This window comes from Ammospiza caudacuta, chromosome 8, assembly GCF_027887145.1.
Source record: "Ammospiza caudacuta isolate bAmmCau1 chromosome 8, bAmmCau1.pri, whole genome shotgun sequence".
NCBI lineage: Eukaryota > Metazoa > Chordata > Aves > Passeriformes > Passerellidae > Ammospiza > Ammospiza caudacuta.
Genome location: NC_080600.1, coordinates 17,391,855 through 17,419,088, shown reverse-complemented (window position 1 = coordinate 17,419,088; position 27,234 = coordinate 17,391,855). Strand labels below are relative to the sequence as shown.

The following is a 27,234-nucleotide window of genomic DNA, read 5'->3' as shown; positions in this document are numbered from 1 at the left end:
TTTTTTTTTTTTTTTTTAGTCTAATGCTGTGGATTGAAAGGAGAGTGATCCTATTGGGACAAAATTACAAAGAAACTTTTCAAAATTGTATTCTGTCTGTCAGATACGGTAAGGCGATTCCAGAGGAGCACCAGCCATGTGCAGAGCAGTGCAGGGACGATTATGAGGCCCGTCGGCAGGGTACGGAATCGCCATTCCGCACGTCGGAGTCCCCTGCGCCGCCCGCCCCCTCAGGCCGCCATGTTCTCTGCGGCGCCTTCTCGGGCGGGCAGAAAATGGCCTCGGCCGCTGCGGCGGACCCGGAGCCCCTCCCGGAGCCCCTACTCGGGCCGAGCACGGAGCTTTTCGCCGGGGCGGGGATCCGGGGCCCGCGGGGACCCAGGGCCGGCCCCGCGTCCCCCTCGCTCCGCCCGCCCGGGGCCTGAGGGGCCGGCGGCCGCCGCCGCGCTCCGGCCTGAGGCGCTGCAGCCGGCGTGAGGAGTTAGCTCGCTTTTCCTTGTGGGGCAGCCTGGCAGGGAGATAACCCGCGTTTTCTTGTCTCCCACAGAAAAACTTCACTGAAATATTGAAAAGCCCCTGGAAATATTTGCCCTTGTTAAGCACACAGAAGCCTTTCTTCTTCCTTGGATAATGCAGCACTAGGGGCCTGAGGAGGTTGGCAGGAGTGTCCGAGCCACACTGTCTTTAAAATGCTTTTTTTAAGAAGGATACAGGTTTAAGTTCCCCTATCAAAAATAACTTGAAAAAAGCTCTTGAATGAAAAAATAACTTGGAAGAAGGAGCAGAAAAAAAAAGCCAAAAACTGGGATGTTGAGGAAAAACACAGTCATTATAGTTTTAATTTGATTATTAATGGCTTTGAAAATTAGGTGTTTGTCTGTGGATTGTAACTCAAAGAGTAAAATATGTTTGTTATACTTGGGGAATTCCAGTCCTGATGGTCCTGAAAGGGATAAAAGAAAAAGAACACTTTGCAGAAGGTGCAGCGATGCTAAGAATGGAAAAGCGACGCCATTCCGAAGTGCACAGGAGAAAAAGTGCTGCAACCATCTTTCTGAAACTCATGGCAGGTAAAAAACTTCTGGACTTCTGGTATCAGCAGGCATGTTTTAAGATTTTATTATTCTGATCATATCATGTGATACCAGATTAATTTTTCAGTTGAAGGTACTTCAAGAAAGATGTTGTGCAGCTTAAAATAAAAAGCTGCCTTCATAGGGGCACTAGAATGATTTTAGTTACATTTACTTTTTGTAAAGTAAATGTTTTGTTTTTGTAGTAATGATTCAGAAACCAATTCTGTGAATGAAAGAGGCCATTGTCAATGACACAATTTTGAAGTTTGCAGTCATAAGTCCAAGGAAGGATGTGACACGGAGCATCCTAGTAGCCAGGGATCTGGTCTAATGGGACAGCTGGTGGCAAAAGGAAATACAAGACACTTTATAATACATGTAATCCTTAACCTCCACAGGTGATAGGACCAATTTTAATTTAGTTGGTTTTTTTTTAAATTATTATTATTTTAAGAAGGTAGATTCTCATCTGTCAGTAATAATTGTTGGGTCTGGGCAATTCTGTGGATAATAGAAGTTTATTCCTTTGGCTCATATTAGTAGCTGACTGGTTTTTGCTAGGATTGCATTTCCTTCAGTGAAAATACATAGTTTGTACACAGGTTTTGTGATACCACAGAACATGGTCCTGCTATTTGTTTACTGAATATATTTGAGCAGATTAATGAACAATAACCATCAACTGGAGTATTTGAAAAACAAGCATCACTTTTATGCCTTCAAAATTTATAATATGACAAGCATTTGCTTAGCCCCTACTCTAAAATCCAAGGACAAGCTTTTAAACTAGATTTTGGTTAAGTATCACTGAAATAGCAAGGGAGTCATGCCTGACTTTTTCAAGTATCAGTGAGAAATTTGAATTTCTCACTGATATGGATGATGCCTTCCACTAGCAGGGTGGGTTTTCTGATTTTTGTTACACTGTTAAAAAACCTGAAGATTGGACTTGTCAGTTAAATTTAGATCTTAAGCCAAGACGTCGTAAAGCTAAAGTATATCTTTTATGGTTTAAAAAAAAAGCTTCTTGCCAAAGATTCATACAAATTATTTAATCTTGATTGCCTAAGATGGCTATTTTAATTTGGACACAAGACTCTTTAAAAATATGTATGTGTATATATATATCTAAAAGATAATTATTAAATCCCTATGCTTTAAGAAAAATATAGGGGTCCTGAAATCATAAAGTAAAATGCAGTGAACCAATCTTTTAAAAGAAAAATAATTGTAATTTTTTGTTGCTTTCCTACTTTGAGTATCTCACCTGAAAATCTGTTCCTTGCCGTGTTTTTCTCCTGTAATATAAACTATGTGAATTTTCAGGGGCTGAATTTGAAATTGCTCCTGCTGTTCGTGGCCTGGTGTGTATCTGAATGCCTCAGTATCTCCCTGCTGAATGAATTGCTTTCTGACCTGAATTCACTTGAGTTCATTGACTGGCTGCTCAGTCTTGGTGCTGTTCAGAAGAGCTATTGAAGGAAAAAATGCAAGAATGCAGAGAGGGATCTGATCTGTCAGAGATGTACTAAGTGCAAGGTGCATAGAATATTTTTCAGACTTTATTAACTTTTTAGATAGATGTGGTGGGTTGACACTTGCTGGGTGACAGATGCCCACCAAACCACACCCACTCTGTCACTGCTCTCCACAGCTGGACTAGGGAGAAAAAAATGGAACAAAAGGAACAAACTGAGATCAGGGAGAGATCCTTACCCAATACCATCATAGGCAAAACAGACTTGGGGATATTAACTGAATTTATTACCAGTCAAAATCAGAGCAGGATACTGAGAAGTTAAATCTTAATAGCATCATCCTCCCCTCCCTCCCTCCTTTCCAGGCAGTGGAGGGAGACAGGGAATGGGAGCACATTCAGTTTATCACAAGTTATTTCTGTCCCTGCTCAGGGAGAAGAGTCCATGGCTGGCTCCAGCATGGGGTCCCTTCCAGAGGAGACAGCTCTCCATGAGCCTTTCCAGCACGGGTCCCTTTCTGTGAGGAGCAGTCTTCAGGCACAGCCTGTTCCAGTGCTTCCCCATGGGATCACAAGTCTACCAGGAAACCTGCTCCAGTGGGTTCCTCTCTACAGCTCCACAGGTTCCTGCCTGCTCCAGCACAGGCTTCCCCTGGAGTCACAGCCTTCTTTCAGGCATCCACCTGCTCTGGTGTGGTGTCCTCCACAGGCTGCAGGTGGATCTCTGCATCCCTGGGCTGCAGGGGCACAGCTGCCTCACCATGGGCTGCAGGGGAATCTTGGCTCCTGCACCTGGGGCACCTCCTGCCCTTCCTTCTCTACTGACCTTGGCTGTTCCTCTCGTTCTCTTCCTCATATTCTCACCAGTCTGAGTGCAATTACATGGGTGCCATAACCTTTTTCTCCTTCCTAAATATTTTATCACAGAGGGGTTAGCCCAGCCTTGGCCACTGGCACCCCTGTCCTGCAGCTGGCTGTGTCCTGGAGAGAGCTGGCATTGGCTCTGTCAGACACAGGGAGAAACTTCTGGCAGCTTCTCTCGGAAGCCAACCCTCTAAGTCCCCCCAGCTACGAAAACCTGGCCACACAGAACCAGTACAGTAAGTGCTTTTAATGCAAGATCTGAGGGAGCTTTTAGAAGACTTATTTTTCTTTTTTTCTTTGGGAGTGGGGATTGTTATTCTGTAGAACTTGCATTTTTTTATTTTCCTTTTTTCACTGTAAATGTGCAGCATTTGCTGATGAGAGCATTTGCAGCTTTGATAAGAGTTATCTATTAACAATTGTCCAAGTAGATTTTTACAGTTTAAACAATAGTCTAGAATAGCTTCAATGGTAATCCTTAAGTCTGTTTTGGTTTGCTTTACATTTTTAATAGCATACATAAATACCACGGGGTGATAGGTAGGGCTTTTTATTTCTAGGAAAAATAATAAGGTATAAGGTGGATGTATAATAAGGTGTATGTTTTCAGAATTGATATATAAAATTTTAGTATTTTATGCATAGATGAACCTTGGTTATATTGTCAGCATGTACTAAAAAATCACCTTTTTAGAAAAGGTTGCCATTGCTATAAACAATGTATATCTGAATACTCTTCATTAGAAATAGTTGCTCATCTAATCACTCTTCTAATCTATGTTCAATCCCATCTCTCCAGGAGAGGCAAATGTGTAGCTGTGAAAATAATAAAAAATTATGCCTTCAGCTAGAGATGGGAGCTATGGGCTTTGGGTGTGCAGTATTTTAGGATAAGCATCAGACACTTTGATGCCCACAGGCCAGAGCAGAGCTCCTGCAGTTAGACATGGCTGCACTCTCATTTGAGAGGTGTCACATGCTGTTGAACTGTGCTCCAGCAGCACAGTGCTCTCTTTCTTGAGCTCTTGGACTGGTTTGGAGTCTGGTATCAAACAAGAACCTTCTGAATCCTTTCACAGCACTGGGACAGTCACAGCCATGACGTTAGGAGTGCAGTGCATTCTCATGGACTGCTACCTTGGAGCAGCACTGTTAAGTTACTGTGAACCTTAGGATGATGCAGCATCTGTAATTCTCCTCAGGTGGGTGAAAATATGCTGGAGAGGCAGGGACTTAGGAGAATGATTTATGCAAGAACTTCAGCTGCCTTCCTCCATGGTGCCACACTGAAGAGAGATGTAGGCACAAGGGAACGGTTTGAACAGAACATTTCTACACATTGCTTTCAGTCAACATTTTGGCAGCGGCTTGGTGTGAAGGATCACCTTAACATTTGTAATTTACAAGCCATGCTAGTAACAGATGTAGATTCATCTGTCACCATCAAAAAATTCAATATCTCATCTTGACAGTATTGCTGAAACTTGAGATTAATGAACAAAATTTAAACAAAAGAGGGTCAAGGGGAAAAAACCTCAAGGGACACAACCTAGTACACTCCCCCTTACTTTAGGAAACAGATCAGTACTGCCTCTTTCTTCTTTAATCTGAAACTGATTATTGATTGCAGGGTACAGTGAAAACGGTTAACTTCCTGATATTGATAACTCCCTCTAACAATGAACAAAAATGTCTCTCTGGATTTCCCTTCACAGCCATGGCAAGGAACTGGGGTCTTTGCCATATCACATGGCAAAGAAAAGCAGGTAATTATATTTTTATGTACTGGACTGCTATGGTTTTATTTTCAGTATTTTCAGATTAGATTTAAGACCCAATCATCTCTTTGACAAGCTGCCTGCTCTGGTGTACTATTCCCAAGTTGCCAACACAAATGTTGGTAAACTTCTACTGAAGGGCCAAAACAGAATATCAGAGTAAAAAAATACAGGCTGTTTGTCTAAGGAAATGAAAATTTTTCTGTCAAGGACAGCTGGATTGGGATGAACAAAATCCTGGTGGCAGATACTTATCAACACTGAAGGTAACATGCGACAGGGAAAATGCTCTTGAGGACAGAAGGTTTAACCATAACTGTAAGATAAACAACAAAACATTATTTTATTTCCATGAAGGATTCATACATGGCAGGATTCTGACCACAAGAGCCTCTTTGATGTGCTTCAGAAGATGCTGGATTTTGTCGCAAACAAGCACTGCTCTTATCGTGCATCACTTTTCTTTCTTCTCTCCATCAAAAGGTAGAAAGAGGGCATAGGCTCCTGCAGCTAAGCAGGCTGAGGCACAGGGATCAAAGAAACTTGAACATTTGGTTATATTGTAACTGCCTTACTTTTTAGTTGACTTCTTGGATACTTACCAAATACTGACACATAAAACTTACTTAATATACAGATGAACCTGGTTTTCAAACTCAGGGGATGTTAGCACTTTCAACATGGAAAAGAGCACCCTAATAGCAATATAGTATTTTAATTTAATTTTATTCAACAGTCTTTGACTTTAGGCAAAAGACCTAGCACTGCCTTGTACTTTATAGTATCAGTGGTGCTTTGCTTTCTTTTCAAATAAGGAGCAGAGACAGCTCTTTGCATTAAGTGTAACGATGGCCTTTATTTGCTTAAAAAAAAAGTTACAAAGTAAGGAAGATCACTGTAGTATTGAACAGATTGCATTGTGATGACCAATTTTTTCATTTATTTTAGTAGGTGTACTCTGGTTACCAGTACTTCAGTTAATGCTCACTGTTAGCTTATAACAGTACAGACTTCACCTTTTTTTCCCAATCTTTCTGAATTGAACTGTCCTGAGAATTTCCATTAGGAATTAAAGTTTCAGGGAGCAGATAAGTTGTTTGGTTTAGCGTGTGAGCTGCCAGCATAAAAGAATCTCTAAACCTCAGAGGGGGGAGGGGTGGTGCTTGGCTGCCTTAGGCTGCAGCAGCTTTGCATTTACAGAGCAGCACAAAGCAGCTGCTCCCCTGCCCCAGCCCTGCCAGCAGCAGTGCCTGGCTCAAGGAAGCTGCTGGGCAGCTCTGTGTGGAACAGCACTGCTTGTGCTTCCATGAGGGAAAGGGAAACGGAAGGCATCCCGAGAGCTGCAAGGGCACCTGATAGTCCCTCAGGAGCATGGGCCACCAGTGTGACAGCCAGCAGGCTCAGAGATGCCACTCTGCATGCCCCACCATGGTAACCAATTCCTGCCACCACAACAGCTTCTCTCCAGCAGTGGGGATCCCATCTTCCCCACAGCTGGAATAGAGGATTGCTTTATGCTGGAAGTCTGGTAAAGGGATGACAAAGTACTTGGGGACATGGACAACCATCTATGACAGGGGCTATCTGGTGGTACAGACTGCAGTGCCACCCAAGCCATTGCCTCTTCCCTTGGGAGGCTTTTTTATAGTTTAATTTGCAAGCAGACTGCCTTCAGTCTCACTCACTATATCACATCTACTCCAATACAGACAGAAATCCCAACAGATGAAATGGATTTCACTGTGGAAGGCCTTATATTACATTATTACAGTAGAAAATACAGGAGGTAGAAGGTAACTGAAAGGACAAATGCAGGTTAAGAGTCAAATCTAACAGCTCCTGTAAGCTACTTGAACATGGTTTTAAAAACTAAATCCAGTATTCCATTAACTATAGAAAACAGTTAAAATAAATTGCCATGAGAGCCCTTATATCATGCTTGATACAGGGAGGTAGGATGTAAGAATCAGAAGGACACATGAGACATGACACTTATCTACAGCTCCTGTTTGCTTTACTGAGGCCAGAGTTTCACAGGTCAGTCACCCTCTTCAGCTTCAGACTCCGACTCTGCAACAGAGAGACCTCATCAGCAGCCTGGTCATGGCTCAGCCCCAGCCCTGAGCTCAGCTGCTGCCCTGCATCCTGCACAACAGCTGCTGCTGGATCCACAGGGATTGTCCTGGCAAGCTTTTCTAGCCAGGACCAGGGGAGGGGGCACACTAGTCTCAGAGGGGCAATTAACATCCCCCACTCAAAAACACAGCATTATTTGCATTAGGGTTCCCAAAATGAACAAGCTCCACATAGGAGCTAAGCTGATGGTTACCTTCTTCAGCATTCTTGAGCCATTCAACAAACTTCTTCATCTGCTCCAGAAAAACACTCTTTCCTTTTGCAAGATGGGCATCTTTATACCACTTGAGGATGGGTTCTTCACTCAGAACTTCAGCTGTAAAGACGGACAAGAGCAGTGTTAACACAGTGAACTGCTGAGAACCTGAGTGGCAGCCTTTGCTTCCTCTCCTAGGAGCACCATGTACTCCTCTGGGTACAGCTGGACAGACCTGCACTAGGAGTGCCTTCAGCTTTGAAATTCAGAGAACCAGGCATTTTGGATGGTTCCTCATGCTGGGAGTTTCCTCAGTACTGTATCCAGGAGCTGCACTTTCACTCCCACTAACAGTGTGGAGGGTTGTGGAGTTATTTGAGATGGCACACTAAGCAAAGGTTCAGTTGACAGCTAAGAACAGATGCAAATTCTGTTGAAGTCCAAAGTAAACACTTCCTGTGGTGCAGGTGTTTAGATTTAACAAGTACAGCACAGTCTTCAGTTTAACAAGTTTCCATAGCTGCACAGCTTGGTTTTTTCACTACCACCTTTTATCAGACATTTAAAAAGAGCCTGAAACATATTGGTGGTCTCAAACTTCAGCTGCTCACACTCGATGTTTAAGAGAACTAAGAAGAATAAACTATCATGGAACTTAAAAAATGCCTTAAAAATCTAAATTTAGCTTTGTTCTGCAACTCTTCAGCAATCTACTGTAGACAGGCAGCATCTTTGTCTTGCACTTCCCCATGTGCAAAGGGCCAGCCACATGCACCTTTGCATTTTTACTAACATGAGGTAGAAAATTCTTTAGCTTAGGAAATGCAATCTTGTAGCACTGATCTCCCCTGTTTCAGAAGCTTTAAAAAACCCAACCAACCAAAACCAGCCCCTCCAAAAACCTACAAACCCCTGAAACTACAACCCCACAAAGTTACCTTTGTAGAAGAGCACCACTATTTTCTGGAAGGCCTTCATGAAGTGAATGTTGTCATAACAATACTCCTGAATCTTCAACAGAAGAGTCAGCTCTGACTGACCTTGGGTGGTGAAGGCAGCAAGTAGAGGGCTGTATTGCTGTAACAAGAACATCAGATTGGCACACACAGCGCACTGCTTATTTACCACCTGACTAAAGCTGGTTTTGCAGTTTCCATCAGCCACTGCTTAGAAATTTGCAACCACAGCCACACCCCAGAACAGCTCTGCAGCAGTCACTGCCTCTGCCTCAGGCCCTTGGCCTGTAATACTCCTCACAAGGGGAAGAATTCCGCATCTCATTCTGTCTCTGCACTAGCAGAGTTGTAGCTTTAACATTTAAAATGGAGCTGCAGACAGAAGGAAAAACAGGCTCTACCTAAGGGGTGCAAAAGTCTGTACTGAAGTTACAATACCTTCAAATGCTTAATGGCTTGCTCTGCTACCAGCTCCTCCTTTTTGTTCCACTCCACTGTGCTCATTACACTTGACCAGATTATGGTTACCACAGTCTGTTCTGAGATGTTGTTTTTCTTCATCTCCTCCTTCACATACAAGATGATCTGCCAGGAGAGTAAGAGTAAGCAAGAGGCCACATATGGCACTAAGCTAAATTAAAACTTCTCTTCTAAAGGTAACCCAGAAGGTTTCAGAATGACAACCAACCTTCCTGATCATATAGCAGGATTCAGGACATTAAGGAAAGACCAAAATGCTCATATCAACCCTCCCCCCCCCCGCCGTCCATCATTTCAGTTCCCAGTGAGAGCTAAGTTCAGTACGACAGAGGCCCAGAAAGCACCTGCACCTCGTGTACAAACACCTACATCCTTGAATGGATCTCCCCGGGACATCTGCTCCTGCAGCTCCTTCTGCAGCTCCTTCCTGGCTCCTATGGATTGCTGGTTCCGAACATACTCAGACAGTTCCTTTAGTCCTGCTTCAGTGAAGTACTTGGAGAAGTGTTCAACACTTTGTTTGTTGGCTGGGAAGAGTTCCTGAAAATGAAGTTTTACAACTCTTTTGTAGAAGAAATGTGTGTTGAGTACTTTGCTGGCAAATGCTGTTCACGAAAGTGGCTTATGGAGCAGCAGAGTGGTTCCAGTGGTACTCACCATGAGCCTGTTGTCCATGTTTACCTTGCGAAGACTGACAGCCACTGCATTGATATCTTTCTCATTTATCCATGATTTGAACAGCTTGACTGCAAAAGCTGCAGAAACACCTGTGCAGTCAGATTAGTTCTATATTAGTGAAATTCAAAACACAGGGAACCATAAGGCCTGAGTACAGGGTACCTCGTCTGTCAGACTGTGCTCAGAGCAGCAGTTGTGCCTCCAACCCCAGCACAGTCTGCAGTACTTCTCCCTGCCCAAGGACACTGCAGCCTCCAACTGGCCTTTTCCTACAACTCAGCATCACAAAGTCTTCCCTGTATTAAACTCAACTCTTCCTGCTGCAATTTAGGAAGTAACCTAAAGACATGACACACATTTTGCATCCTGAAAGGTCCCTCTCAAAAATACAGTGGTGCCTTGCTGGGCAACACTAGTGATGGCAGCCTCCAGTGTCAGGCAGGGAAGTCTTACACACAAGCTTTCTCAAGAAACTGATTTTCTGAAGTCTTAACAAGATCTTCCAGGTTCACAGGGGTTCACATTTACCTCTGCTAATCCTGTAGTCAATCTATCACCAGAGGAAGCTTGTGAGCTGCACAGATGTAGTGTCATCACAATTTCCACCTACTTGTCATGGTTCTGTCTCCCTCCCTAAGGGAGGAGCTGGGCCACACTTACCTTCTTTAACCAAGTTCTCATTGTAGAGACTGTTGAGAATTGATGCATTGAGTGTCCCGTTGGCAAGCAGAATACCCGTCAGCATGGCCAGCTTGTTCCGCTCAGATTCTGAGAACCCTTTCAGGAACAGCAGCAACTGCAGCACAAGTAAGAAGAGCTGCATAAAACTACCACGTCTTACTAAACTCTGGCCACTGCCTGTGTTGAACACTTTTGTTTCATCAAGCTAGCAGAAGCATCAGTCACTGGTAGTCATGCAAACCAGCCATTCTTCTATGAACAACTTTCAAGGGTTGTATTTTAATAATCCATTTTATGATATAACCTTTCTACAGAGTGATTAACTAGCAGAACGTGAAGGTTTATTTGTCTGTTGATAAAAAAACCACTCCATACCTTTTTGACTTCATCTTCAAAGCCTTTCTCCAGGTACTTGTAACGCCTGATTAGCTTGTTAAAAACCTAGAAAGACACAGAGTACATTATCTTTTGCTGTGAACTATCATTTGATTTGAATTTTAAAAACTAAGTTCAGTAAAATAGGTCTGAACTCTTTAGAGCACCCACAGCTTGGAACACTGCTGCTCTACCACTTCCAGTATGCTTAAAGCCATGCGTTATTTTTACGTTAACACACAATTACACAAACATTTAATTTTTGACCATTAAATAGCTTTAAGTGAAATTGCCCTAATTTCAGCACTAACCTGAGCAAATGCTTGCATGGTTTCTAGGTCTTCCTGTGCTGCAAACACACAGACATTTGTGCGTGTCATGTCGTCTGCCAGGGTCCCGCCCGGGGCTGCAGGAGGATTTCAGCATTAGTAGTGCTACTCCCAGTGAGGGCACTGAGCAGTCTCCAAGCACAACTCCAGCACCCATAGCATGCAACACATTTTTCTGTCATGAGGAACTCAATGACCTGATCACCACAGACCCACAGACACCTCTACATCTCCCTGTGTTCCACTGCTGCACCAGAACTTTACAATCAGCTGTAATTTGAACATTAACTATTCTGGCTGCCTACTGCTAAAGGGATGGACAACACATCTTGTTTCCATATGAGTAAGTTAACAAGGCCATATGAGCTCCTCTTCCCTTAAAGGAAGCCACTGAAGCTGCTTAATTCCAGCAAGTGTCTTTTCAGTGTCTGCTGCAATAGTGCTGCTTCATGCCTTTCACATGACAGTAAGTTACAACAGCAGACTGAAACATGAAGAGACACACAGTCCAAAGTTCAGTGCTGCAGAGATGAGCTTGAAACCTTAGTTATTTAGGCTGCTTCACTAATGAAGGTGCATTCAGGTCACCAGCTCTGGTGCCAGAACACCTCATCATCAATTTCTATGCCATTCTACATACAATGGAGATCCTTTGTTATGAATTAGTCAGAAAATGACTTTAAAACCAGAAGCTGGTAAGGCAACAGGATGTCAGTTTTTATTCTGGCTTCCTCTGACTGAAGATCAAAGCTGGTCTTCCTTAGCTACTTGTTACAGACAGGGAGTTGAGTAAAGCACCCCATATCACTACTAACAGCAATGCCTTCTTCCCTTCCCCATCAGACTCATTCCTAGAAGGAACACTTCCTAACACAGGAGGATGCCACTGGTTAAGACTCTTGAATGTAAACCCACATATTGTAACCATTACAGTATGTGCTTACCTGGTTAGTGAGCATCTGTTCCTTTTTGTACACAGAGTGTGTACCTGAGTTTGCAAGAATTTTCATCATCACATTTCACTTCCTCAGTCCCTGTGTTCTCTGCCAACTCGACCACCCTCTCATTTCTCACTCCCTGATGGCTGCTAGAGCCCATGACCTCGCTATTGTCAACAACAAATTATTTGTAACAGCATGTCCAAGACTAAGCAATTCAGATCCTTCTGTAAACAAGTTTCCTTTCCAAAGTAACAGGGCAGGATGCATAAATCATAGGAACATGTCAGAATCTTTCAGGGCAACTACTGGTCTTGTTACTACAGACCATGCATCTGAAACAAGCAATCACCCGTCTCTCATCATTAGAAGTGATCTTGATCAGAGTCAAGATCTACTCCTGGTTAAAAAAAAAACCAAACCAAATCCCCAGCCAGCAAAAACTAGCCAAACAAACAAAACCAACCACACCCAGCACACCCAAAAACCCAAAGTACTTTCTTCTAAGCAGAGTTTGTACAATCTACACTTCAAGGAATGCAAACAGACTCAAGTAAAACTGAGGCAGGTTATAGAGAGCATTTCTACAGTAACTGCTCAGGCACCAAGATGATCAGGTGATTTACCACAGATTAGCTCAAACCCTGTTCTACACACTCAATGGGCTCTTTAGCAGAGATTTTGCACTGAAAGGAAACGCAGCTTTTGCAGAGTGAAGTGAATGAAGCTGACAGCAGCCACATCACAGGGACTTACCCAGCATTCCACCAGCCACCAGGATGTCAAAAAGTGTTTCTGCATAGCGGCGATAATCAAGTTTTGCACCAGAAGCATCAAGAAACTTTGCTACTGCCTCCAAGTCAGTGCCAGTTTCAGTTAAACCTTGAATAATACAGTCTTGGAACTGAGTAGGGTCAAACCTCTCTTTTTCATCTGTAAAGCAAAAATGTTGAAATAAGACTTCCATTAAGAGTTCTTTGTGATGATCATTACTTGGCTCTAATAAAGGTTACCTGACTTCTCAGTTTGATTCTTATACCCCTCTTCTCATGATAGATCACTCTTTCCCTCCAAAACCAGAGACTTAGCTCATGCTGGAAGACAATTTTTAATACATACCCCGATAATTCTGTACATTTAACTCCATTACTCATGTTTTATCTCAGCTTTTTAGGCCTCTCTCTGTTTCAGATGAAATCTTCTGACTGACAAACTGCGTACCATTATTACATCCGAGTCACCTGGAAATTTGCTTTTTGGTTGTGAAGACTGTCCCCTCATCTCAACCTGCAGCTAGGTGAGTTTGAGGCAGTAACTTTTCCTCAAGTGCTTGGGGAAAATGTAGACATAGGAGCTAATTTAATGGCCTTAACTGCAGAGCTATTTAGCAACCTTTACTGTTGTTAAACAGAACACTCCAGATGCATCTTCACACCTGATACATCAGCTGATCATTGCCTTGTTTTTACTACAGGCAGGGCATAGTCAACATGCAACAAATCCACCCATATAACTAACATAAAGCCTTAAAGAGGTCTTCAGCTTTTCCTCATCTCAATTTGTCCTTAGATTATGGAAATAATGAGATTAGAAGCTTCCAAAGACACGAGAACTCAACTGCAGATCTTATTTTGAGTGCTATCTACAGCACAGCTTAGCCAATTCTGTTAGCAGGCTAGTAGGGCATACTGGTGTCCAGTGTCAATTCAAGTATAAACACACTGGTAAAAGCTGGGTGCCAGTTTGGAAATACTGGATCAGTTATTTTCCAGGGCATAACCACAGAGCTTATTCTTCCAGAAGAGTTGCTTCACAGCCAAACTATGGTTAAATGCTTAAAGAGACTAAACCCCTGGCTGCTGGCATTCATCTGCGGGACAGACCACAGCAAACTCTAATGCTTAAGACATTTTTGAGGTGCTTTGACATTCAAACAGGTTCTATAAATTCAAGTTGCTTCTGCATGTGCAGCATGCTTAAAGCTGCCTGTTAGAGCTGGAACACTGTTGGTATACAAGTTAAACTGTACTGAACAGAAACTTTAAGAGTGTCCCTACTTCCTCTTCAGGCTGGAAAAAAGCTCCACAAAATACTAAGTCACTCATCCCACCTCTTCAGTGACTAACTCTTCTTATGGAAGTAACTGTGCATGCAGAGAGACAGGCCTTTGAATATCCCATACTTAGGGGTTTTTTGGACGTTGACTGGGAGATAGGTGGGTAGGGGGATTTGTGGGATTTTGTTGTAGGTTCTTTCTGTCGATTTTTAAAAATTTAAAAAAAGAAAATATAAGTTTTATCCAGTGGCTAAGACTGAAATTCTTACTATGTTAGATACTCCTCAGATGTATGCATTAACCTGCAACAAGCTTGTGCTGGAGTTCCCCTGTAATTCAGAGGTACTAGATCCTTCTGCTTGTAGGCTACACCCTCAGGACAGTTCTAGAATGACCATCTTTAAGGCAAAGGTTATTACAGCAAATTCAGTGACAATTCTGACGGCCAAATACTAATATTTTTATTAGTGCAGAAAAAGTTCCAGTCAGCCTCAAGACTCTGCACTTAGCATAGTCTCATGTAAAAAATTTACGGTGAACACATGAAGGCACTGGTTTGCTTACTGACAGAAACCGAGGTTTTACCGTAAACATATCGCTGGCAGCCGGTCCTGGCAGCGGGCACGGTGCGGTAACTCACCTCTTTTTCTGGTTTTAAAACGCTGGCCCGATAGTGTCGGCTTCTGCGGCTTTTGATTATTCATAAAAGACACCCTGCAAGGAAGCAGAGACACCCGTGAGGACGCTGCGGGCAGGGGCCGCTCCTCCCTCCCGCTCCCGCGGCGCTGGGCGGCTGCGGGCGGCGCCGGCCCCCGCCCGGCTCCCGGCACGCACCGGGCTCCCCGGGCGGAGGCGGCCGCAGGGCGGAGCCGGGGCCCGCGCGGTGCCAGTGCCCGTGCCCGCGGCCGTGCCCGCGCCTCTCGCCCCTCGGCCCCGCCGTACGGCCCGAGCTGGCGGTGCCTCCGCTGCCGCCCAGGCCGCCCCGCGCCCGGGTACCCGTGCAGGGAGGAAGAAGGGGTGCACCCCCTCCCTCCCCGGCCTCCACCGCAGCGCGGCCCTTACGGCCCAGGCTGCCGCAGCCGGCCGCCCGCCACCCGCGCCCATCTCCTCACCGACTTTAAGGCAGAGAGAAAATGCCCGAGCGGCCCGGAGCGGAGACGGGCAGGAACGGCAGCGAGGAGCGGTGGCAGCGAGAGCTCTGCGAGCGGAACCGACGCCAGAGGAAGAGGGGAGGGCCGCGCTCCGCCCCGCCCCGCCCGAGAGGATGGAGGGAAGGGGCGGGGAACGGGGCCGGCTTTCTCGGGGCCGCGCGTACGGCCGCACTCCTGGCTCTTCCCGGGGGTCTCTGCCCCGCCAGAGGAGCTGCCCGGCCGAGCCCTGCCGGGGTGACCGCGCCCATGTCCCCCGCGCTCCCTGCGGCGGAGCCGGCCCGGCACCGCAGGGACACTTCCCCTCTGGCCCGATCTGCGGCCCACGGAGCGCGGTGATAAGTGCGGGTCCAGCGCCGGAACCTGCGGTCCATCGAACTTCAGTACCATTCCTGCTGTGCTACTGGACCCCAGATTTGCTTTGCAGTTGTAATAATTTATTCTTTCAGACCCTGGTGGTAACAAGCACTTGGCGTACTGTAGTGTGTGCAGACAGGACTATCAGTTACAAGCTGTGCCCGTCTGACACAGAGCAAAGCACAGGCCTTCTCTACTGCTGTTTAAACACGGGATCTGTCACTAGCAGTCACCTCAACAGGTCTCATCATGCCTTCTGGCTGTAGGCAGTCTGTCTGCTAGCAGACCGCATAAGCACACCCACTGTATTAGTGGAAGCCCTTTAAGCGCTGTGCAAAAGAGATGGGCTGCCGAACACACAGCAGCACAGAGCTGGAGACAACATGGGGAATACTCTGTGCTGGTGTAGGACAGGAGATGCAATTGCAGCTCAGTTCTTTGCTCCCCAAAAGACCAAACCAACTTAGAGAACACAAGCTTCCTTCTAGACTGTATGCAACTGCAAATTTCCACCAGATTTAAGTGTAATGTTGAAGTGACTAAAGCTCATGAAATGACCAGTTATCAGGTGTATAAATGGACCAAATCCCTGGGCTGCAGCAGGGAAAACACAATCATTCTTATTGTCAATAGGAGCCAGGTTTCATCTCATACCATTTTTGTTACTATTTTGTCCTTGAAACAATACTGGTGATATATCCCAGTGCCATGAAATAGTAGTACCATGCCTTACAAGTTTTATTCAAGAAACATTTTTTCAGATTCCAGTTAACAGCCTGATGAAATCCCCAAAATACTGACTTCAAAAATACCACATTCAGAGGAAGCATTTTCACCTTAATATTGGCAAATATTTGTCCATTAATTCTAAACCCAAGGCACTGATAACATTGGTGCTCATTCTAAAAAGAGAGCATTTGTGTAAATCACAATTAATTAAAAAGCCAAGAAGAAAAACCAGAAATTATTAAAACCATGTTTTAAGGAAACACAAAGATATAATAATAATTCCTGTTGTCAGCTCCCTAAAGTCTTTGATATGACAAAACTGCAAAGCTCATTACCAATTGAGCTTTTTCCATTAGCTATAGTTTCTCACACTTTACCAAGAGAAAGGAACAGGAAAATTTTACCAGTGTAAAAGATCTTTTTTCATCTCTACAGATTTAGATTAAATGTGATTTATTTGAGGGTGTGTGCAGGTAACACTCAGGTAACACTTTTCTATACTATGCTAATTTAGGCCTGCACTGTCATCAGTGAAGTAAACGAAAATAAACTTGTGTTTATGTAAATGAGCTCAGGATCTGAACTAATGCAATACCCATGGAGCATCTCCAGAGTTGTTTCTTATGCTAGTGTTTGGGCACAGAATAATGTTGTTAAATGTGTTCTAACTGTTAATTTTATGGCTTTGAACTATCTAAGCTGAATATTGATACCTACACTGGCTCAGCCATTTCCTTTTCTCCCTCTCCAATACCTTTACACTTGTTTTTCAGACTGCTCTCCTCATGGGGAAATATTCCATCAAGATTCATACAGCTGCCACTGGATCACTCCAAAACCCTTTCCAAAACAATGTCTGTCAGAGTGCCAGTTGTTTGGCACAGCTGAGCTGCCACACCTATAATGAACTGTGTTGTCATGGTTCCCCTCAGCCCTCCACCTTTCCCTCTTGGTCACCTGCTGCACATCTGCTCTGCACATCTGCTGGTGGTTGCTATGGGCAACCTCACCTCTGGTAGGGAAACAGCTGCTCCTGGGAGCCTGTCCTGCTCTTAACCCTTCCTACCCCCACCTTGGGCCCTCTCCTCACCTGGGATGAAATGCATTGACTTTGTCCTGCTTCAGCATTTTGCTGGAAAGGAGGGACAGAACCGTGGGTAAGACAGAGGAGGAGTATGCGATGGCAAGGCAGTGAATAGCAGTGATTATATTCCACCTCTGGGAGAGTGAGTGGTTCAAAGAGATGTGGAGCAGGCCTGAGGTGGGTTACTGGGGTGGTAATACATCTGTGCCTAGAAATACTGGGCAGTATGGACTTTTAGAATCTCTGTTTTACTGCAATGTTGATACATTGCCCATCATTAATTTTTACAGTGTCTCATTCTGAGTCTTGGGATTTTCCATATGCTGGAAGAACAGAAAAAAAAATCAAAGATAACAGTTGTTACTCTCAAACTGGATGTAGAAGTGACAAAATGGTACTAACTTGGGATCTGCTCTTTGTTGCAGGTATTTTCAAAATTGCATGCAAATTATTTCAAGTTCTTGAGGTAACACCAGAACTGTTCCAGTGTAGCATGAAACACATTAATGACAGGTTGTTTACTTGGCAGCACAAGAGAACTGGTGCTTATATCTTGTTCCATCAAGATGGTGTTTTATATATGTGTGTGTGTGTAAGTATGACAGTTCTTTCTTGCAGGAATGCTTGCAGTCAGTAAGTGGCTGAAGGACTCATCTGGTTGTCTGATCTTTAGGAAAGCAGTACTAATCTATAATCCAAACCCATGGCTTACAGGTTCCAAGTTTGTCTTTAGGAAACCAAAATAAAATATAAAAAAATTATTTTGCTAAGGAAAAAAACCAACTCACAAACGCAAGTTCCTTATCAGCCACACAAATGTCATTGCACACACATATCTCAATTTTATCAAGTTATAAAAGGTTGGGAAATCAACCAACTTACCTCTAGTGAACAGTGGCACTCTTGTAATTGAACAGGTAATTAAGCTCATATCTCCATGGCACAGGTGAGCTTACAGGAACTGACATACAAGGTTCCACTATGCAATACAGTTTAATGAGACTGCATTGAACTGTGGGCACCATGATGTTAGCAAAGAAAGCCTGCAGTGCACTCCTGGAGATGATACATTATCTCCTGGGGGCTGGATAACAAACTGATCTTTATTCTAAGTTGTTAACAAGTTTTTGCATGACACTTAGCCCATGAAGGTTCTTGACCTTGGTTATGACTTCTGTAAATTTGAGAAGTTCTACCACTGACAAACACTTTGACTGCTGGATATCCTGCACAGAAGGAAGCAGAAGTGGATGGATGCAGAATTCCCAGCCCCAGCCAGGTTGAGGTAGGGGTCTCTAGCTGGCTGCTATTGAAGAGAGGGCCTGCAGGTCTGCCTGATGCAATTTGTGTCCCTTTTCATAGAGAAATTTTCAGCCTAGAGCACAACAGATTTGTTATGCCCTAGGGGTCCATGGGGCTTTTTAAACTGAAAGCCTTAATTAATGGACCTTGACATAGTTTCATCAGACATTTCCTATTTTCCAGTCTCCCAAAGTGTTTTTTTTTTAGTTTGCTTTCTGACTGGATATGCATTGATGGGAGAATGGCTGGTAAAATCTTGCTCTTTATTTCATAATTGCTCCTGTGCTTTACTACTTTAATTTTTATATTCCCTTTTTTTCCTGTTTAACTTATAAAGAGAAATTTGGGCCCAGTGACAAGGTATTAAGCAACTCCAGATGTATCTCCTTTTACAGTGCCAAAGGATGAGTGCAATGGAAAACCTGTGAGGTGGCTGTCAGGAAACAATGTCACCATTGCCATCTTGCCCTGCTTTCTGCAGAAACTCTTGTGTAATTGTTGGCTGGGACTGATATGGGGAGGGAAGTTGGCTCCTGCCTCATTCAGAAATCAGTACTCTGCAGCAGGCTCCTGCTCTGTCCTGCCAACCCTTGGAGTGAGGGAAGTGCAAGACATGGGAAGGGCAGATTGAAGGCATTGCTCTGAAAAAACACAGAGAACTCAGGGGGGAGGGTGCATTTTCTTGCCATCCTCATTTTGAAGAAACCAGAGGCAAAGCAAACCACACAAAGTAGTTATGCAAATAACTTCACTGACTCTGGAAGAAATTTGAATAAAAGGGCATAGTCCACTAGTTGTGGGTTACATCTTCCATCTGTGTGAGAGAGAAGATACTGCATGTGAAAACCAGCCAGAGCTGGTACTGTATTGCACTTCCTAATAGCCAGGCAATGGATACCCAGAGTAATATGAAATACATATGCTACTGACATATGTCAATCACAGTCCCATTCCTTGTCTTATGATTAATACAAGACTTAACCAAAAATGAAATTTTCCTCCTTTCTTTTCCCAAACCTGTTCTAAACCTATTCTAATCATAACCAGAGTCAAACAGTATCTTTGTGAGCAAGATCTTCAGCAAAATTAAAAATATAAGCAATCTCTCCCAGAAACAGTCATCAGCCAAACTACTACTCATGCAAGAGTCCACAGAAAAGCCAACTCCTCGTGTCTTCTTTATCCAAACCATATCAAACCATAAACCCTGTTCTGGAAGGTTTTAGGGTGCTCAATTCATACACCTGCCACTACCACTTACCAAGCTGATTTCAGTGCTGGCACTGTTTATCTTTTTATTTTTAATGTGAGGATTTAGAAGTCAAAAATAAGAGTTTTCTACAAGATTGAGCTTGCATTACCTTGCAGAGCTGGCATTATGTCTGAGAAGTGGCTCATATTAAATTCTGAGTTACATATTTATCATCTGCAGATGGGATAGGGCAGTTAGGATATTAGCAGTATTCCAATGTAAAAAAAAAAAAAGGGATGATGGCTCTGCTTTTTCTGGATATTGCATGGGCTCCAGGATGATAGCTTTTGTTTTGATTCATGGAATTCATCAGGGTACTCTTAGGACTTGGGAAGGTTGGTGCTGGATCAGGATTTCAGAAGAAGAGAACTTTGGTTTCCTGCTCTTGACAGTCAATGAAATTATGCTGATTTGCCTCAAAAGAAGCTATTACCCAGTAATTGGGCAAAATACCTTGTCTCATGTCACTTACTTTTATTTTCCAAAGGCAGGGTGCTGTCCACCAGTATTAACACATCTATATTTCTTTCCAGGATAAAATATGGAGTGGACACCTGCTCCTAAAAGGAACATTAGCGAGATCCCCTTTTATTACAGCCTCTTGATGCAGATTGCAAATGACATTACGTGTACATGGCCAAACTCCTAGTGGTGCCAATAAATCAGCCCACTCTATGTTTTAGTTTCTTATTAACCTACCATGCCTGAGGTTAGGCTGATTCAGCAAGTTCTTCTTGTGGTTTTTTTGGGTTTTTTTTTTTTTTTTTTTTTTTTTTTGTTTTTTTTTTTTTTTTTTTTTTGGGCAGCAGTAACAAAGCAGAGAAAATGAGCTTTTCAGTAGTTTTCTCTTTAGCTTCTCAATAGAGAGATGTAAATTCCCTGAAGAATGGACAGGACAGGGAAAAGCAAGGCAGTCAAAGTACAGGAGAGCTGTGGCACAAAGGGCTGATGTGAGGATACCTATGTATTAGGATAAAAACCATTTTCACTGAATATCTGGAGTGAAACTCATGCCACCATGCCTCAGAGAGGCCTGAATTGTTGGGATTTTTACAGACCAGACCAGAGGGAAACTGCCTCCATGGCTTTGTTCTGGTTTTCAGACAGTAAGTGAATACCATCACCAGGAGGCCAGAGAATTTTCAAGCCTCTATCCAAGATTATCCAAAGAGATAAAAAGATGATGTCATCAGGATAACCCTCCAAGGATGGTTCAGGACTGCAGTTCCTTTTTCATTTACTCTTGTCATCTTTAATTAAGTTTAGTTAAATAACTCCTTTAATTTAGTTAAATCAACTTACTTGTTGGCTGCCACAGCTGCAATTACAACAAAGAGTGATGGTTTAGTACCTTCCCCCCAAATGCTCCACCAACACGTTTCACATAGCACATATAATTGTTTTGGACTGGAGGTTTAAAGCTGAAGCCACCAATTCCCACAAAAGTGAACATCCAGAATGTTACTTATCAAGATACATATTAAATTTGTCTATTTTCTATGACTAACTATGTATTAAAAGCTATCAGGTTTAAGACTCCAGGGCAGAAAAATAGAGTTGCTGTAGAAACAAACAAAATTCAAACAACTAAAAATGCCAATGAAAGCATAATTTATTCTTTAAAAGAACAGTGGAAACAGCTCTGTAAACTAGTTTGATTATCTGATGCCAGATATGATAATCCCTATATAGAACTGCATGTTGCATCTGCAGCTGGAAATAAAGCATGCACTAAAACAGCAAGCCAAATGGAACCAAGGGATTGTTTACAGCACACAGTCAGTGTCACTAAAATACTGACACTGCATTTTGGAAATACCTCCTCTGACAGTGCTTCCAAAGACGAAAATAGAGGTTTAACTTGTCAGGCTGACAAAAAGAAAAGCTTAAAAAATGCAAGCCAGCAATGAACTGCAAAAGCTAATGCTAAACATGTAGAAATTAACATATATTCTTTGAAACTGCTGTTTGCTACAATCCAACTCTAATGTTAACTAGGCCTACAATCCAACTCTAATGTTAACTAGGACTTGTTAGCTTTTTACCCCTGAAACTTCATACCATTCATACGTTATTATTATTTCCATATTAATTTATCATTATTTACACACAATTCTGACCCCGTCATCATCAATGTCACTACTACAAGTAATGCAACTAGAAGCAGCTGGGATTTCTATTGTCAGAAATATTTTGTTCTGGGGGGAAAAGCTGTATATGTTAAAAGAAAATATAACAGCAATACACTTCCCCATCAGGCACAGATAAGTCTGTTGAAGAAAGTCTATGAAGTGCTCTTTCTGTAGCCCCAGATTCAGACAGCCACAGAACATTTAAAGTAGGGGTTAGCAGATTAGATCTTTACTATGTAATACTCTCATGACAAATGTACAAATCAGGATTATACGTTGAACAATGTGTCTTGTCAGAGATGTAAAATCCTCTGAGCAGGATTTGCATTGCTTTACTGAAGCAATGTTCACATCACACTACCCAAAACAAAGAACCAGCAGCTGACAGGGACAAGAGGGAGAACTGACAGCCAGGTTTTCATCTGCATTTTCTGTTGACAAGTCTTGCAAAAACAAAGATCCATGTGCCTTTTCATTGTGTCGGCAAAGTTAATAAAAAAAGTAATTCAGCATGAAAGTGAGTGGCAGAAGCAGCCTCCCCAAAAAGTGCTGTTAATTTCCCATGGTGAGATTGCTTAAACTCACATGGTATTCATATGACAGCTGATAGATAATCTTCCTGCTCTTCAAAGTGACCTTTTGACTGCCAGCAGTATTACTGTATTTTGCTCATTTTGTTGTTCCCACCTCCACTATTCTTGGGTGCAACCATCTCTCTTTGAAAGGCAAGACTCTGAAATACCCTCTGCGATAGCTTTAGCTCGGTGGCACAACTTGTCTTAGGACAAAGCAGGTTGGGGTTTCTTTTTTCTTTCAATTTGTGGAACTAACACATTTCTCCTGAATTTTCTCTGCCAGGCTGTTTGTTTCTCAAATCATTACTATGGCTCAAAACTTCAGGGCAGCAAATGCACCTTTACTGCTGCCAACACAGGTTTTGCAGGCTTTCAGCTCATGGGAATCTTTCTGTTTTTCATGGGAAACCTGCCACAGCCAGCCAACTTCTTATGGGCAGAAGCACTCATCCATCACGAGGCCACATATGCTCAGCGAGCTGCACTGCAGTGGGCAGCTGCTCTGGGGACTGACCCTCTGGTGTCAGGCCTGGCAGGGACTCCTGGGGTCACTCCTTCACTGACTTCATCACAACACATTGCTCTGTGCTTGGGTGTCCCTCTACCCACCCTGTTCTTGTCCTCATAGCCACTAGAGGGATACCTAGGAGCACAGGAACAAGGACACGTTTCCTCACCCCACCCCCAGCGCCACATGCTGCCGCCTTTGGTCACAGCGGTTAGAACCTTATTTTTTGAGTAGTTGCCACAACTCAGGATTATTCATCGTAAATCGCTAATTAGTTAGTGAGAAGAGGTCAGAAATGAGCTTATTGCTGAAGACTGTATGACAATATGGCATTTTTCCATATATTCCAAATATACAGGCAGCCTAAATTTGTGTCTGAAAGGGGCACAAGCACACATTTAAGGGTGAGGAAAAAACAGTAAGAGGCCCAAAGAAGATTATGTCTAGCTGGAAAAAGTGGGAGAGGTGATGGAAGGATGCCAGAATTTTCTTAGCTACTTCATGTTTCAATGGAAATAATGGAAATATTCCTAAAAACTACACAGGAACCTGAATGAAACTTCTGAAGTATCAGAGTCTTATGTTTACAGAGTACAGGATGAGAACAGAAACAGTGAACTCCCTGGCATTTAAGTCAGCATGCTCACAGCCAGCAAGGAACTGATCATTTATAAGACTCTTTTACCATCTGCTGAAGAAAACTGTAGTTTGTTATTGAATGTGAGGCAAGAAGGAAACATTTCTGCATTGCAGATTTAAAATTTCTTCAATTTGTGCAAAAGAATATATTAAGGGCAATGTGGACTTAGCAGGATCTAGCCTTTGAGCAGAAAGGCTAATCTATATAGATTTCCCTATATGAATGTCATAGTTCTTCATCACATATAAAATACTGAGTATTTTATATTTTCTAGAAAATATGTCTTAAAATGCTAACAATAGTCAGAAAATCAATTATTTAGGTTTAAATACAACTATCCTATTTCTACTCAAAAGCACTTCAGACCATTACAATAATTTAATTACAGTAAGTTTTAAGTAACTATCAAGCACTGCAATAAGATAGGGAATCAGCCCTGCACACAATTTAGTTCAAAGTCTGCAGAAATTGTTGCCAAGATTTTCCAAACTTCTCACAGATTCTATGTTGCAAGGATGGGACTTGCTTTGACTGGATTACTGGAGTGTTATTTAAACATGGTGCACACGTATATATACACACAGATATCCAAAAAAGTACCAGGGACTTCAAGAGAAGTTTCTAGGTGCATGGCCCTAGAGAATGGACCGAAGTTTTTCTTAAAAAGTGACAGGCAAAAGCAAGAAAAGCATACAGTGGTGGAGTTACAGGACAAAGCTAACCTGATAAATGGAGTGACATAACCAGAGGGTAGAAAGGAGGCTTTCCTACCTGTCAGGCACACCCACCTCGCTTTCCCGAGATGACTAGATGCCATTTCCTTTTGCCTTGTCAAACAGGACAGTGTTTTCTACTGGCAAATACTTTTTGCAAGATAAAATGACAAGCAAATACCAGGAAAATATTCTCCATTCTCCTGAAGGTACCATTCTAACTCATCTAGGAGATGCACAGTAGTATCTGATTTGAAAACTGTTACCCACAGACCTATTCTCTGTTGCAGTGTTCTGCCCATTTCAAAGACACTTGGCAGGGGGGCCAAAGCTTACCTTCTGATGCCAAAGGACAGATGTGCCAGCTGCTGAGACTGGGCTCCAGTCCCAGGATGATCCCCTGCTTACAATGTGTCTTCCTAACGACTTGAACAAACAATGAGGTCACTTTTAAGCTCGCCCTTCTTATATGTAACAGGGAGCTGTCCATTTTATTCCATTAAAAGTCTGTTAGAAATTGTGTTTGTTTTATTCAATCTTAACTGAAGTTCTACTTTTCTACTTTTTAATGTGATTTCATCTACTGTTCCCTTCAGAAGTTCTTTCTCATACCATCTCTGTTGATAAAACCAGGTTTACTTTTCTCCCCCCAAAAGGCATAGCCATTCCCTCAGCTTCTTCAGGCCAGGGGGAGAAATCTATGTGGTTCTCTTCCTGTGGAAAATCACACTTCTTTGTTGCTCTTGGACCATTCTCTGTGATGGAAATGACAAAGATTTGGTAAATTCGACCAATGTCAGTATGAACCACCATATTGCTCAGTAGGGCACTGTCATGCTAAACAGTGACACCTGAGGTTCCTGTGGTGCTGAACATTGCTGAGCTTTTACTTATATTATTGCTCAGGAAACTGAAATAAGAATGAACTAAATGACTTGGTAAGAGACACACTAAATAAATAGTAGGAGGAGATTAATATTATGTTTCTTTTTCCTACTCTGATGATTCTGAAAGATTTCCCTTGTGTATAATGTAAAGCAATGTTACTGGACTTTAGGGGAAATCAGGATGCTAAAATCTCACTGCGTATCTGACAGAACACAAGAAGTGTGTTCTCTTAGGGAGGATCACTACATCCCCATTTGCTGAGTCATGTATCTACCATGCCAGACCCAGACTAGTTTCTACAGTACATAAATGTTTTTAAAATTTGTCTTTCCAGAAGTATTGTCTCCCTGGGATGGTTGATCAGTATTTACATTTTTGTTTAATCAAAGTGGTTTTCTGCCACTTTGTTTCTTACCAGAAAGAAAACAGATATATATAGCCTTGTTTCCCTCCTGAGAATATAATGCATGTTCTTTTAATATCTGATAAGTGCCATGTGGAATCATGGTTTCAAAATATGCAGAAGCAATCCCTGAAAAACACATATCTTTGCAGAAAATGCAATTAAAAGACCAGTGGACAAGCCAAAGATCTGTTGCAACACGGGACTGGCCTTCTAGGTAAATGACATACCTGAAAAACAAAAAACCACTACATTTCCATGGAACCAATCATAATCTTACTGCTATGGACACCAGTTGTAGGCTGGAGAAGCAGTGCACTCCTCCTGGCAGCTCAGTCTGAACATGCAGAGCACATGGTGGCATCTTCTTTCTGTCTGACCAGCTCTATCAACCAGCAGCAGTTTAGCCAAGGTCTTTAATCCAAGTATAAGATTTGTAAAACATTAATTCAATACTTGCATTCTAAAGCATGAGTCTCTCAAAGGCAGGGCAAGTAGCAGAAAGGCAGATTTACTTCCCATTTCATGGTTTCATAAAGGATTTTATGCCTTACTATGAATGTTCTGCACTGAGATGCAATCATTAAATAAGAAAGTTGCACTCTCTGACAAATGTGTACAAGCCAACTGCCTTGCAGCAAACAGCACTCTGTGATATCATAACAAACCAAAGAACTGTGCCATGCATTTTCAGAACTCAAATGAACTTTTGTGCTTGGGAGGTGGTTGTGTAATAGCAGCAAGAACTGCCCACAAATATTTGCGAAAGGAATGCAATAAAAGAATTTTGGAAGAAGCTACTGAAACACGAGTGAGGATTAAAAAAAGTCTGAACCTGACTGCTTGGATTCTACTCAGAACTCAGAAAGAACCAGGCAAATCTTGATTTTGGCAGTCCAATATCTAACTTACAGGCTAACCCTCAAACCAGAACCTAGTATTTATGTTAGGTGTTTAAGCTTTCACCACATGGAATAGGCCTACTGGGGGGTAGACTGCTACAGAAAATTGCTCTCATGAAGAAGATCAGTATCAAGAGTTCTTCTGAACTATCTCCAGTTTGGGTGTAACTGTGCAGTTACAGTGCACATTCATGTGCCAATAGCCATCCAGTATGTCAGTGCCTTTGAAGCCTAACATTTCTGCTTACCTACCTCCCTGTAGATAAGAATACTTCTTTCATAATATCTCACATAGCCATATTGTCATCTGTCAGGATGGTCAATTGCTGAAATTTCTAACTTCCAGGAAGTTTGTTAAACACTTAAAAGTCAGCAGACAGCTTAATATGCTTCAGACCCAGAAAATTCAATAACCCATATTTGCTACACTTACAGAATTTACTGAGGCAACTAGACAAAAGAGCCACTTACAAAGTGGCAGGGAGGAATCTTTGTTAATAATGACTGAGAAGGAAACAAGATTTGCACTGCAGAAAAAGTGTGGGTCTTAAATGTGATGACTCCTTGGAGTGTGAACACTT

At 42.7% G+C, this 27,234-nt stretch overlaps 1 protein-coding gene across 2 annotated transcripts; it reads right to left on the bottom strand.

Moving 5' to 3' along the window:
• Positions 1-6,025: 6,025 nt before the first annotated feature.
• On the bottom strand, positions 6,026-15,254 carry BZW1 (basic leucine zipper and W2 domains 1). 2 transcript variants are annotated; one of them, XM_058810022.1, is made up of 12 exons: positions 15,133-15,254; positions 14,661-14,734; positions 12,721-12,897; positions 11,009-11,103; positions 10,698-10,763; positions 10,302-10,437; positions 9,621-9,730; positions 9,333-9,503; positions 8,922-9,068; positions 8,466-8,604; positions 7,525-7,647; positions 6,026-7,265 (listed from the first exon to the last, which is right to left on the bottom strand). In XM_058810022.1, exons 2-12 carry the CDS (start codon positions 14,722-14,724, stop codon positions 7,234-7,236), a joined length of 1,260 nt encoding a protein of 419 aa, XP_058666005.1. In that variant the 5' UTR covers positions 14,725-14,734; positions 15,133-15,254; the 3' UTR covers positions 6,026-7,233. The 2 variants fall into 2 exon arrangements, with proteins under 2 accessions (XP_058666005.1, XP_058666006.1); XM_058810023.1 differs by lacking the exons at positions 14,661-14,734; positions 15,133-15,254 and having other exon boundaries at positions 11,098-11,103; positions 12,721-12,798.
• Between the last annotated feature and the right edge of the window lie 11,980 nt (positions 15,255-27,234).

What these genes read in the sequence shown, in the direction of transcription:
- BZW1 (XM_058810022.1), bottom strand. Translation starts at nt 14,724, where the DNA reads ATGAATAATCAAAAGCCGCAGAAGCCGACACTATCGGGCCAGCGTTTT. An exon ending in GGTGGCTGGTGGAATGCTGG is followed by an intron (nt 11,104 to 12,720) that starts GTAAGTCCCTGT and finishes ATCCTCCTGCAG; the next exon opens with CCCCGGGCGGGACCCTGGCA. An exon ending in AGTGGTGCTCTTCTACAAAG is followed by an intron (nt 7,648 to 8,465) that starts GTAACTTTGTGG and finishes CCGTCTTTACAG; the next exon opens with CTGAAGTTCTGAGTGAAGAA.